The sequence below is a fragment of the Mchenga conophoros genome, linkage group LG23 (assembly GCF_057382185.1).
Source record: "Mchenga conophoros isolate Kocher_MC1m ecotype Shallow Benthic linkage group LG23, M_conophoros_male_GT1.1, whole genome shotgun sequence".
NCBI classification, from domain to species: Eukaryota; Metazoa; Chordata; class Actinopteri; order Cichliformes; family Cichlidae; genus Mchenga; species Mchenga conophoros.
The window spans coordinates 28,276,823-28,290,017 of NC_140547.1; the positions used below are offsets into that span (position 1 = coordinate 28,276,823).

The following is a 13,195-nucleotide window of genomic DNA, read 5'->3' on the forward strand; positions in this document are numbered from 1 at the left end:
AAGAGAGAAAAAACTATTCTTTAAATCTCTGTATTTAAAAAGAAATAAACATATTTCAAACGTACAAAAATAACTTAAACAACATTCACGACAAAATGCAAAAATATGTGCAAAATGACAAAAAAAGCTGTACAGTAATTTCTTAATTTTCTCAGGCGGTCATTTCTGATTTGTCCTCTAGCTTTGGAGGCTCAATCTCCATGGCCATTAGGTAACCTGAGGAGGAAGGATAAGAAAACAAAAATAAATGTTTTAAGTTGGCTTTTCCTTTTTTAAGCAGAAATGCTCAACCCACACTGCTCTCTCTCACCCTCCGTGTAGTCGGTCTCAGGTCTGATGGCGATTAAAATCCAGGCCAGGCCCACCAGCAGGGCCACCACCAGGTTGACAGTCACCCATGGGTGGAGAATCTGGTGCTCCAACCCTGTAGGCCTAAAGCAGAATCAGGTCAGTCTCTGTATCAAAACCAGACTTTTTAATGATATCGGAATATCAGATTATTCCAGCAAGCTCACAGTAGTGCCGTGTTGTTGGAATAGAGGTTGATCCGATCGCTGGTCATTTGCTGGCTCAGAGAGAGGACGAGCGCTGAGAAATACACTGTGTGCAAAAAGCAAAGCGTGTCAACTGAATCCCAAACAGAGCCCACGATGATGTGTTTCTGAAGCACAGACAGAGAAGGAAGGAGGACTCACAGAACGAGGCGAGAGCCACCGGATCCAGCGTGATGAACTCCCGCAGAGCCACGGGGCCTTTGGCCAGATTCACCCTGAGGAGAGTTTCATTTGTAGAAAACACAAACATCTAATTCATAGCGTAAATGGATGCAGTATTCATTCACTTCACACTTTTAATTACAAGATTTATAAAGTGAGATCCCTGTCCCACCCCAGCTCTATAGCCCCTCACCTGAGGTCAAAGTTTCAACACGTTCTTTTTAACTGGGTACAGTTTGAACTGCACCACCACTTATATGATGTTGCAGATTTACTTAAGACACCTGCTCCTATCAAAAGTTTTGTTTGTAAATAAGAAAGCGTTATTCGCAAAATAAACAAATAACACTTTTTGTTTGCAAATACAAAATTTTTGTTTGCAAACATAAAAATCTGAAAGTTTTGACTGCAAAATAGTGACGTTTTATTTGCAAATACAAAAGTATTTATAATCCGGTTGTTCAGTCTGACGTCACTAGCCGTGTCTGGGTCTAAACTCTGCTGCAGGTCCATATATCAAACGATCACTATGGCATTACTGAGAGTTGAAAAACTGTCTAAAGTCTTTCATCTTTAATAAAATGATCAGCGTTCTGCTCTACCAGGTGTAACAATTGAGTTTAACATCCAGGCATCCATGAAAACGGAATTTATGACATTTAACGGAGTTAGAAGTTAGCAGGGAGTTAGCTCGCTAGCTTCTATCTAAATACAATATAGCATGTCCTGACTGCGGGGTTTTGGAAATAAATTAAAACGTACAGCTCTGTTATCACTTCCAACATAAATGAAGACAGAAAACTAAACAGCAGTGACGTTTGTAGGGTTACTGAAGTTGGGCTAGCTGGTATATAATGATGTGCTACGTGACCGCTAGCGACACAGCTATGTTAGCATAATATAAACAAGCTAACTTTTTTTCCACTCGATAAAAGTTAACGTGAGTGTTCTCGGTGGTCAGGAACAAATGTAATCGCATGGCAGGATGCTGTAAAAGGACCAAACTTCAGCCAGGAGAACAACTGAGATAATCCATCCACAATACGAGGTTAGTCATTCATATACTGCTGCATGGGCTGGGCTGTAGTTACATCCTAAGGTTTTAAAAACTGAGCTTAAATAAATGATTAGTGGTAATAAAAGCCGAGGGAGGTCAACAGTGATTACTGACTGTTTTAGGAGCTTTTTGAGATCAAATAGAAGAAAATACAAAACATTAAACATGTTAACAACACAAAAGCCATATTAAACGCAGACTACTTTAGACCCGGAAGTAGGATTCGTCGCGTCATCACTGAACAACCGGATACAATAAACCTGTTTTTTGTTTGCAACTGTTAAATCCAAAATGTTTTGTTTACAAATATATGTTTTTAAAAAGCAATTTTTTTTGTTTGCAAATAGCAACATTTTGATCGAAAATACCACATTTGTCAGCAAATATAAAAATTATAAAATTTTGCTAGCCAATCACATTTTTCGTTTGCAAATATTAAAAAAATTTAACATTTTTGTGCACAAATATCAAACTTTTTTTTTATGAATATTAACATTCTGGAAAATATACAAACACCGATTTTTTGGTTTGCAAATATCAAAAATAAAAAATTGTTTTGCAAGCTCATATCTTGTTTCTTGTAAATATAAATGTATAACAAGTTTTTCTCACAAATACCAAAGTTTTTCTTGCAAATACCGTGCCTGCGTGTGTTCTCTTTGTGTCCATTTTGCTCGCACAGTAGGGTTTGGCTATTTGGTGATTCTAATTTGCCAGAAGGTGTGATGTGTTTTTGTTTGCAACGTGGCAAACCATGATGGATTTCCAATGTGCAGCTTTACCTGTCGAAGGCTGCCACTGTACTGATGGCCAGCAGCATGTAGAGCAGAGACTGGGAGGGATACGCCACGCTTTGGTACTGCTCAAGCAGGTTGGACAGGGAGGTGAGGTGCTGCCCGGCTAGCATGTACACCATCACCACGTTCCACACGGCGTAGCCGGCCAGGAAGCCCTGACAGTATAGACCGAACACCCTGGAGCATGAACAGAGGAGAGGAGGAACACTGGGACGGGAGGACGGACTCGGGATTTTTATAGTCATACAGGAGACACTTTGCTGTTACCTGAAGCCTCCATGCACTCTGATGGAAACATCTCTGGTGGTCCACAGTGGCTGCATGTGCTGGAAGTCTGCCATGTTGTCCATCGGGTCGCTGGTCTTCCTCCAATCGGAGCGTTCAGCAGCCTGGAAACGCTCTGCATGCAAACACATAAAAAAAGTTAAACAAACAGCCTCATCATCAATATCGTCTTCTTCTTCTTCTGTCACTCACTATTTCTCTCCACAAACACCTTCCCGACCGGCTGGCTCTGACCCTGTGGGGCGGCAAACAGGGAATGCTGCGGCAATGGAGGAGGGGTGTCGGCGATGATGTCATCCTCCGGTATGTCCAGCTCATCGGGAAGCTGCGTCTCGACAACTTTGGACTTCCTGAAGAGTGTATGGCAAGTTAAAAAAAAAAAATTAAAACTAAAAAGCCAGACTATTCTCAGGTCACAACATTAAAGATAGTAACTTGCAAATATCAAATCAAATCAAATCAAATCACTTTTATTGTCACATCACATGTGCAGGTACATTGGTACAGCACATGTGAGTGAAATTCTTGTGTTCGAGCTTCACAAGCAACAGAGTTGTGCAAAATACAATAATGTAAACAAGCAAAATACAAGAATGGCTACATCTGAAACTAATAAATATATGTACAATATATAATAGTATATGCATTTCTGGATGTGTATACTAAATATTTTTCTACGTGTGTGTGTGTGTGTGTGTGTACACATATTTTACAAATTAAATAGAGTCAACAATAAATAAAATATATAAAAATATACAGAGTGAGACATGTGCAAAACAGTGGTGTTACTGTACAGTATGGAGTGCATAATGTTAAAGTTCCAGTAGTGAAGCTGAGGTGTCTATGAAGTGTTCAGCAGTCTGATGGCCTGATGGAAAAAGCTGTCTCTCAGTCTGCTGGTACGGGACCGGATGCTGCAGAACCTCCTTCCTGATGGAAGTAGTCTGAACAGTTTATGGCTGGGGTGACTGGAGTCCTTGATGATCCTCCCCGCTTTCCTCAGGCAGCGCTTCCTGTAGATGTCTTGGAGGGAGGGAAGCTCACCTCCAATTATCCGTTCAGAGCACCGCACTACTCGCTGGAGAGCTTTGCAGTTGTAGGCGGTGCTGTTGCCATATCGAGGCCCAGCGTACGTTTGAATTTGTTCTCCTTCAATGATGGTTTACATCAGCTCAGTTATTAATTTATTGTGAACACTTGTGTGTCTCAGAGTCAATAAAGGGGAATAAACAAGAACAGCAACATTATAAAAATCAACTGTCAGCCAAATGATTTCTTTAAATGTGGATATCAAGCCAGAAATTTACAATTAGTGCACCTGTATTAAAATAATAAATTCTTACTTTTTCTTTCGGGGTTTCCTGACCACTTCTTCTCCATCTGTGGTCTGGTCCGCGGTGTCTCCGTTCACCAGGTCGGCGTGGTCGTCCTCAAGACCTGAAATCCAGGATTCACAACATGGGCAAAGTTTCAGTTTCAGCCAAAAGTTCAGTCCTCAGATTGCTCTAACTGCTCACATTCAGACACTTTTTTCTAAATTTGGCTCTGCAGTCTGTCATAGAGTCGCAGAAGCTCCACCCACCTGCCGTTTGTGAGAGGCAGACAATCATAAGAAAGCTGGTTTGAAGTGGGAAGAGCTAAAGTAGCTTGTTTCAGGTAGATGATGAACTGAGGGGGCTGATGCAAGATTCACAATAAGCTCCATAAGGATTACTTTGAGCTGTGAATCATGCAAAGCCACTCCAGTAGAGTCTATAGTTAAAAATATGGAGCTAGCTGAAGTTATTATTAAAGAGTCTTTCTCCCCTCACCCCCAACTGGTGGCGGCACACGGTTGCTGGAGGTTTGTTCCTGTTAAAAGGAGGTTTTTCCTTCCACCGTCGCTTGCTCTTAGGACGTTGTCTGATTGTTGGAGGTCTCTCTGTATTATTACAGGGTCCCTACCTTGCAATATAAAGCAGCGACAACTAGCAGAGACAGAATTCTTGAATTCACCTATAGTGGCAGTTTTCTTCTTCTTCCTCCTCCTCTGTGGCGGGGCCTCGACTGTGGCTTCAAGGGTCAGATGATCCCCGATTCCAGAAGCCCTGCGGCTGCCCATGCCTCCCATCTCCATCCCCTGATCTGAAGGTGGCACAAGAAGCTACAGCTTTATTTTAAACAGTGGGTGGAGGCAAATGAGGAAATTGAAATTTTTATACAGAAATTTTAGGACAAATTTGAAAAGTCTACTCTCCTTCTTTGTGGTTTTATGTTGTTATCCTTTACTTAAAATTATTCTCCAGAGTTATGGAAGAATTTTAATGGTAACAATTTGTTTTTTAGGACTTTAGTGAACATAAATGCTGTTATATATGTGCAGGCTTTCATGAGCAAGCCATATACAGTGGGGCAAAAAAGTATTTAGTCAGCCACCGATTGTGCAAGTTCCCCCACCTAAAATGATGACAGAGGTCAGTAATTTGCACCAGAGGTACACTTCAACTGTGAGAGACAGAATGTGAAAAAAAAAATCCATGAATCCACATGGTAGGATTTGTAAAGAATTTATTCGTAAATCAGGGTGGAAAATAAGTATTTGGTCAATAACAAAAATACAACTCAATACTTTGTAACATAACCTTTGTTGGCAATAACAGAGGTCAAACGTTTACTATAGGTCTTTACCAGGTTTGCACACACAGTAGCTGGTATTTTGGCCCATTCCTCCATGCAGATCTTCTCGAGAGCAGTGATGTTTTGGGGCTGTCGCCGAGCAACACGGACTTTCAACTCCCGCCACAGATTTTCTATGGGGTTGAGGTCTGGAGACTGGCTAGGCCACTCCAGGACTTTCAAATGCTTCTTACGGAGCCACTCCTTTGTTGCCCGGGCGGTGTGTTTTGGATCATTGTCATGTTGGAAGACCCAGCCTCGTTTCATCTTCAAAGTTCTCACTGATGGAAGGAGGTTTTGGCTCAAAATCTCACGATACATGGCCCCATTCATTCTGTCCTTAACACGGATCAGTCGTCCTGTCCCCTTGGCAGAAAAACAGCCCCATAGCATGATGTTTCCACCCCCATGCTTCACAGTAGGTATGGTGTTCTTGGGATGCAACTCAGTATTCTTCTGCCTCCAAACACGACGAGTTGACTTTATACCAAAAAGTTCTACTTTGGTTTCATATGACCACATGACATTCTCCCAATCCTCTGCTGTATCATCCATATGCTCTCTGGCAAACTTCAGACGGGCCTGGACATGCACTGGCTTCAGCAGCGGAACACGTCTGGCACTGCGGGATTTGATTCCCTGCCGTTGTAGTGTGTTACTGATGGTGACCTTTGTTACTTTGGTCCCAGCTCTCTGCAGGTCATTCACCAGGTCCCCCCGTGCGGTTCTGGGATCTTTGCTCACCGTTCTCATGATCATTTTGACCCCACGGGATGAGATCTTGCGTGGAGCCCCAGATCGAGGGAGATTATCAGTGGTCTTGTATGTCTTCCATTTTCTGATGATTGCTCCCACAGTTGATTTTTTCACACCAAGCTGCTTGCCTATTGTAGATTCACTCTTCCCAGTCTGGTGCAGGTCTACAATACTTTTCCTGGTGTCCTTCGAAAGCTCTTTGGTCTTGGCCATGGCGGAGTTTGGAGTCTGACTGTTTGAGGCTGTGGACAGGTGTCTTTTATACAGATGATGAGTTCAAACAGGTGCCATTCATACAGGTAACGAGTGGGGGACAGAAAAGCTTCTTACAGAAGACCAGGGCTCGCAAAATCGCTAGCCCGACGTCCCGGGGCTAGTGATATTTCCAGTCGGGCTACCAAAATCTATCTCAGCCCTGCCCGTCGGGCTATCATAGGAAGTAAAAATATATGACAATGCCTTTGCTTTCTTTCGCAAATGTAGCTGAGTAATTAGCTGAGTCCTCATCAAAGAACAGTGCTCTTTAATGAATGCAGCACATAACTTTACATCGTAGAGGTAACAGGGAGACATATCGAGTTATCAGATAGCCGTCTTAACTATATTCTAACTCTACAATTTCCCGACTGCACTTTCCTCTTATTTCATGACACCACCCTCTAGTGGTGCAATATGGTATAGTCAGACAGGACACAACATCACTCACTAGCTTACTCTTCAAACGTGGCACGTGAAATCTCCCGCAGCAAGCTTAAACGTGCTAGAGGTTGACTGCGCAGAGAATTTAAAAAAAAATATCTCTGGCATGTGTAAAGACAGATGGATTTACGCAGGTATTTTAGTTCTGCTGAGCCAAAAAAGACAGGTCAGGATGAAGAAGGGACAGGCAAAGAAAGGCCTACCACAAAGCGGAAAAGTTATGATAAATCAGATTACGAGGCAAAAAGAAAGCGCAGTTTTTTGGATTCATGGACAAAAGAATTTCTGTGGCTGGAATATGACAAGGTAAATAACATGATGTTCTGCCGGGTGTGTCGTGAGTTTCCCTCTATTGCTGAGTCGACAAGCGCCTTTGTTACTGGGACCAGTAATTTTAGGAAAGACCCCATCAGAACTCATGAGAAATCTCTGCATCACAAGAAATGCATTGGTGCTCAGTCTGCAGCATCTGTCCCAGAACAAACACCAATTGCAAAAACCATACTAAAAATAAACCAAGCACAACAAGAAGTCCTGAAAAAGCTGTTTAGAACTGCGTACTATGTTGCAAAGAGTGAACTACCACTGGCAAAATTTAGCAGTCTTTGCAAACTTCAGAAAGCAAATGGCCTCGATCTTGGTTCCACTTACCTCAATGACCATGCTTGCAGAGAGTTTATTGGAGCAATAGCACAAACTTCAAGAGACCAGATTGAAAAGGAAATTCAAGAAAGCAGGTTCTTATCCATTCTTGCAGATGGCAGTACAGACACTGGTATAATAGAACAGGAGTTGGTTCACGTCAGGTATGTGAGGGATAATGGTGACATAGCCACATACATGATCAAATGTCAGCCAGTCAAGAGTGCAAATGCTGCAGGTATTTTAGAGGCTATTGATGAAGCAGTGAACACCTTGGGTATCAGAGAGGACACATGGAAAAAGAAAGTAGTGTGTGCAAATTTTGATGGTGCTGCAGTGATGATGGGTGAGAAAACAGGAGTAGCTGGGAGACTGAAACAGAGGATACCCCACATCATAACAATCCACTGTGTGCCACACAAACTAGAGCTAGCTGTGCTGGATAGCGTGAAAGGCTGTGAGTACCTGGTGAAATTTGAAGATACACTGAAAACCATCTTTAAGATGTACTACTATTCCCCAAAGAAGCGAAGAGAGCTGACAGAAATAAGTGAACTGCTAAATGAGAGGCTGGCACATTTCAGTGGGCTGAAGAGCACACGGTGGCTCCAAGCCGGCTGAGATGTCTAAAGGCTGTGGAAAAAAATTACACTCCCACTGTTGTTCATATGGAGAACATGGCAGAAGGAAGTGATGTCAAAGCCGAGGATGCAGCCAAGGCTAAGGGGGTGGTGCAGGAGATGAAGACTGAGAAATTTGTTCGCTTCCTGCATTTCATGTTGGACTACAGTACCATCTTATCCAAGTGCTCTACTGATTTTCAGCATGATAACCTAAACATCACACGAACAAATCAGTTAGTTGAGAGCACAACATCACGCTTACTCAGCCTAAAAACAAAACCAGGAGAATATCAGAAAAGCTTGGACACAAAGTTCACAGCGAACCAGGATGGTAGCATTTGCTACTGTGGAACTCAGCTAACAAAAAGTCAGCGACCTGCTAGAAGAGGTGAGGGAACAGACAAAGACACCTTTGGTGCAGAGATCCAGAAGATTATTGACAACACAGTCAAGTACATGGACAACAGATTTAAAAATCTCCATGAAAAGCCTCTCTCTTGTTTCAAGGTTTTTGACCCTTCCACTCTTCCCTACCCCAGAGAAGAACTAGCAAATTATGGGGATGAAGAGGTGGATTATCTTGTCACACATTTTGCCTGTTTGCTAGATGCAGAAGAGAAAGAGAAAATTCCACAAGAATGGATGGATCTAAAAGTGTGGCTTGCAGAACGCCGGGGTCGCAAAGTAGATTGCTTGTACAGAGATCTCCTCTCTGAGAATCCAGAACATCTCTCTCATATCTTGTTGCTGGTGAAATTAATGCTGACACTTAGTCCATCGACAGCCATCTGTGAGAGAGGATTTTCTTGCATGAACCGAGTGAAGACAAACATCGTACCTCTCTACACCCTGAAACACTGAATGACTGCATGCAACTCTCCATTAATGGGGAAACAGTTGAATCTTTTTGCCCTGACAAGTCGATTCGTTTCTGGATGTTTTCTGGAAAAGGTTCAAGACACCTGGATCATAAAACCCCGACAAGAACAAAGAGCAGTGAAATGGAGGGCAATGCACAGGAAGAGAAAGCTGATGAAGGAGATGCTATGCCCTCAACGTCGAGTGGCATTTTCTCATCCGAGACTTCAGTGGAAATTTCAGATTCAGGATCTGACACAGACTAATTCATGTTCTACACAGTTCTAACAAGTTCACAGAAAATTCTGTTTAATTAGAACCAGATATTTGAGTTTATTGTAATGTTTACACAGTTGTTGTAATTTGTGTTTTAACAATTTTTTGATTGATGTTTTGTTTCCTTTACAATATTATACAATAAAAATAATCTTTTTTTATTCGGGCTACTCAAATTTATTTCGGGCTACCAAAAACTAAAGAGTGTCTGCCCGAAGGGCTACCAGGGATTTTAAAATTTTGCGAGCCCTGAAGACGTTACAGGTCTGTGAGAGCCAGAGATTTTCCTTGTTTGAGGTGACCAAATACTTATTTTCCACCCTAATTTACGAATAAATTCTTTACAAATCCTACCATGTGAATTCATGGATTTTTTTTTCACATTCTGTCTCTCACAGTTGAAGTGTACCTCTGGTGCAAATTACTGACCTCTGTCATCATTTTAAGTGGGGGAACTTGCACAATCGGTGGCTGACTAAATACTTTTTTGCCCCACTGTATAACGAGTTTTACACTGCTCAACAGTTCAAAGCTTTCTTTGGGCTCATGACGGCAAATTGAAGATAATTTGGATGACAATGAGAAATATGCTCATGGTGTGAGCGGTGAAGATACAGTGAGGTGCATGAAAAGGTTATATTAAAGAAGCCCTTCAAACCTTTAAATTCATGTTCGTGAAGCATCAAATATGAGAACACAAAGCTGTTTCTTACCGTCTGTATCGTCCACCCCATTTGTCTCCTTTTTCGCCCTCTTCTTCTTGTGCTTTGGTGCTGGAACATCTTCTGTGCACATGAAGGGATAAATAAATAAAGCTAAGTCACATAAAAAAATGAGTTTGAGACGAAATGCAACTTGTTTATTAGAAATATTTTTACCCACCTGTGTCTTGACTTCACATGTGCACAGGTCGCAAGAACAAAGAAAAGAGAGAAGAAAAGTTTAGTTTTGCTGTTTAAAGTGGACTTCGTTTGCTCATTTACTGCTTCAGTTTTTTATTCTTGGACTCTACTAGAGTCACTTTGCATGAATCAGAGTCCAAAATCATCCTCATTTATCTTATCCTGGGCTTTGGTGCAGCCCTTCAGTTCATCCCCTGTCTAAAAGCAGCCGTTTTAGCTCCTCCCCACCATAACTATATTAGAATTGACAGGTGTGTGAGGCTTTTGAGTCTGGGATGACCATATGACTGATAGCCCCTTTCTCTGATGTCGTACAGACCCAGGTAGAAAAAAATGAAGATACAGAGCAGTCTGAAGTCTGGCTGACTTATTGTGACCTCTAATTCAGTAGGTATTATTATCATTATTATTATTATTATTATTTCATTTGTATTTTGTTACATGCTTCTTTAATATGATGGCAATCTATTGCTGCCTCATCAGTGTTGAAAGTTGATCAGAGTTCAGATCTTGTGCTTTTCCACTCACTGTTTAAGGACTGACTATATATAAATTCAATCGGATTGGAAAGTTTCCTGTCCATTGTTCCTCTTATTCACTTATCTCCAATTTACTTAGTTGCTACTTTTGCCTTGTGATGTCGTGCGGGAAAACACAAAGACTGTCACCGGGATGCTCCTGGATCATTGAGACACACACACACACCCCTCTTGCATCTGCATGGCAAAAAAGCTTCATAGGTCCCCTTTAGCATTACACCACAGTAGCTGCTTGAAATGAAGATGTTTACCCACCTCGACATTGTGGGAAGAGATCGCTGGCCTCTCTGGAGAAACACAGTGAAACACAGAAGTCAGATTTCTCCCTTTGTTCACTCATAAAAACCCCTCTAAAGAACATTTTTATTCCTTCTTTTATAGATTTGGGTTGAAGTTTAACACATTAAATGCAGTTTTTTCATTCCCAAATCAGTCACACCAAAAAAGAAACCTATGTAAAAATAATTGGGAAATAAGACCTAGAGTTATATTTTCTGAATTTCTGTCCATACCAACGGAACAACACAAGTTATGAACACATTCTAGTAAATCTAGAAACAAAACTAAACACTTTTTATGACCTTTTTATTTGAAATCCTGCAAGAACAAGACCCTAAAACTGACCCTTGGGTATACACTGCTACTAGACACACCAGAGTCTGAGAAAATCTGACTGGAAAGCTTTTTGGTGCCATCAAACGCATCTTAAACATATCTAATAACTATCACTCCTTCGGTAACAAGAACACAAGAACCAAAGAAACGTAATTTCGAAATTTAGACACAAACTGCCTGAAAGTGATATGGCTGCTCTTACAAAACAGGATAAGCCCATTATAAGAGATTATCTAAGCCACCAGCACTTGCATAACCAATGAAAAAGTTAAGATTTTAACGTAAAAAGTTCAAGAACTTTCAGTTATAACCCAGAGTCGGATAAAACAACCGAAGCAAGCATCTTACCGGCGTCTTTCTAGCCATTTCTCCCCCAAGAAACTAGCGAGACAGGAGTTAAGTGACACATGACATCCTGACTGTTTTATTCTCGGCTAAATCTGTGTTAGTACATCTGCCAGGACTGAGGATTACTCCGAGCACAGGTCAAGCCCCTTTTTCAGTGTCTTGGAGCGGCAGTGTGTATTTATGAGTGTGTCGGTGAGTAAAAACATCCAGGAAGTACTTCATCTGACGTAAACCGAGAAGGAAATCACTAAGATTTTTCAGAAATAAAAACCAAATCCCTTAAAAACAGGCTGTCTGATTGTTCAAGTCTGTGTGAGGAGTTTATCAGATCTCTGGGTGCTTTTACTCGACTTTCTCCTGTTTCATTGAATAAGTTGTTGCTTAAGAGCACAAAAGAAAAAAAATGAAGGGTGGCGCAACACTTTTGCACAGGACTGTATGTCTCTAATGTCTTAATGATTTTAGTACATTTTGCGAGGTGCTACAGAAATAAAACTTATTATTATTAAAGGAAATGTAAAACCAAGTGTGGATCACTTTAATATTTCTCTAATAAGCTACTAATTCAATATTTTCTCTATCAATAACTTTTTTGTTATAATTTAAGACCGAAAACGTCTGGATAAATAAATGTGTAAATAACATAAAGTAAATAAAATGAATAAAAACCAGCCACCACGTGACAAATCAACAGGTTCTTGTTGATTTTTATTAAAAGTTATTACAGAGGAGCTACAGAGCTGTTAGCTCAGATGAGGTTTGATTTACTCACCTGTGGGAGAGGCGGCAGCTCCCTCACCCTCCGCGTCTACACAGAAAACAGGCAGGTTACAAACACCGTCTGCTCTTTATTATCATCGTTTTCGCTCTTATTAGAATTCAGAGAAAGATTACACGAAAACAGCCTTTAAAGTGAACCAGAAAACGAGCTTTCTGCCCCCACAGGTACAATTAGGAGCAAATCACGCCATCCATTTAAATATGACCGTTATGTTGACTGTTCATGCATTATGTGTGCATATCTCTCACCGTTGCTCCTCCTGTATCCATAACCCGTTTAATATTATGCAGCTGGTAACTTTGTTTTATTCGCTTCAGTCGTTTAAAGCGAATAAATCGCTGTTTTTGTTGATTTTTCTTTTCCTTTTTTGCTTTGTTTACGCTCACTGAGCGGCGGGGTTGTGGCCCGGATGTATTTAGGAATAGTGTGACGCATTTCCGGTAGCTTAACATTTAGCAAAAATAAAATGAAAAAAAATTATTAAAATTGAAGCTTCCAGGTATTAATAATGTTTTGAAGACTACTTTGCCCCTCTCCCATTTTTAATGTCATGTAACCATGGCTGCTAATCTTATTTATTTTCTTGTTGGCTGGGAAATTACACGTTTTCTGCAATTTTAACAACTTTGTTTTGTTTTTTGAAGAT

General features: G+C 41.0%; 1 protein-coding gene across 1 annotated transcript; it reads right to left on the reverse strand.

Annotated features, from left to right (window-relative positions):
* Window positions 1–14: 14 nt before the first annotated feature.
* LOC146547410 (transmembrane protein 237B-like) lies at window positions 15–12,987 on the reverse strand. Its single transcript, XM_085264469.1, has 14 exons — window positions 12,798–12,987; window positions 12,541–12,576; window positions 11,061–11,092; window positions 10,247–10,257; window positions 10,078–10,149; window positions 4,851–4,979; window positions 4,199–4,292; window positions 3,048–3,205; window positions 2,838–2,970; window positions 2,556–2,747; window positions 696–769; window positions 516–600; window positions 311–432; window positions 15–216 (listed from the first exon to the last, which is right to left on the reverse strand). The coding sequence occupies exons 1-14, from the start codon at window positions 12,816–12,818 to the stop codon at window positions 152–154; spliced, it is 1,224 nt and encodes a 407-aa protein (XP_085120595.1). The 5' UTR covers window positions 12,819–12,987; the 3' UTR covers window positions 15–151.
* Window positions 12,988–13,195: the final 208 nt, after the last annotated feature.

Excerpts from the sequence above, each read along its gene's own strand:
- LOC146547410 (XM_085264469.1), bottom strand. The coding sequence starts at position 12,818 with ATGGATACAGGAGGAGCAACG. Across the intron at positions 433-515 it reads TCCAACAACACGGCACTACT|GCCTACAGGGTTGGAGCACC; the intron begins GTGAGCTTGCTG and ends ATTCTGCTTTAG. Across the intron at positions 217-310 it reads TGAGACCGACTACACGGAGG|GTTACCTAATGGCCATGGAG; the intron begins GTGAGAGAGAGC and ends CTTCCTCCTCAG.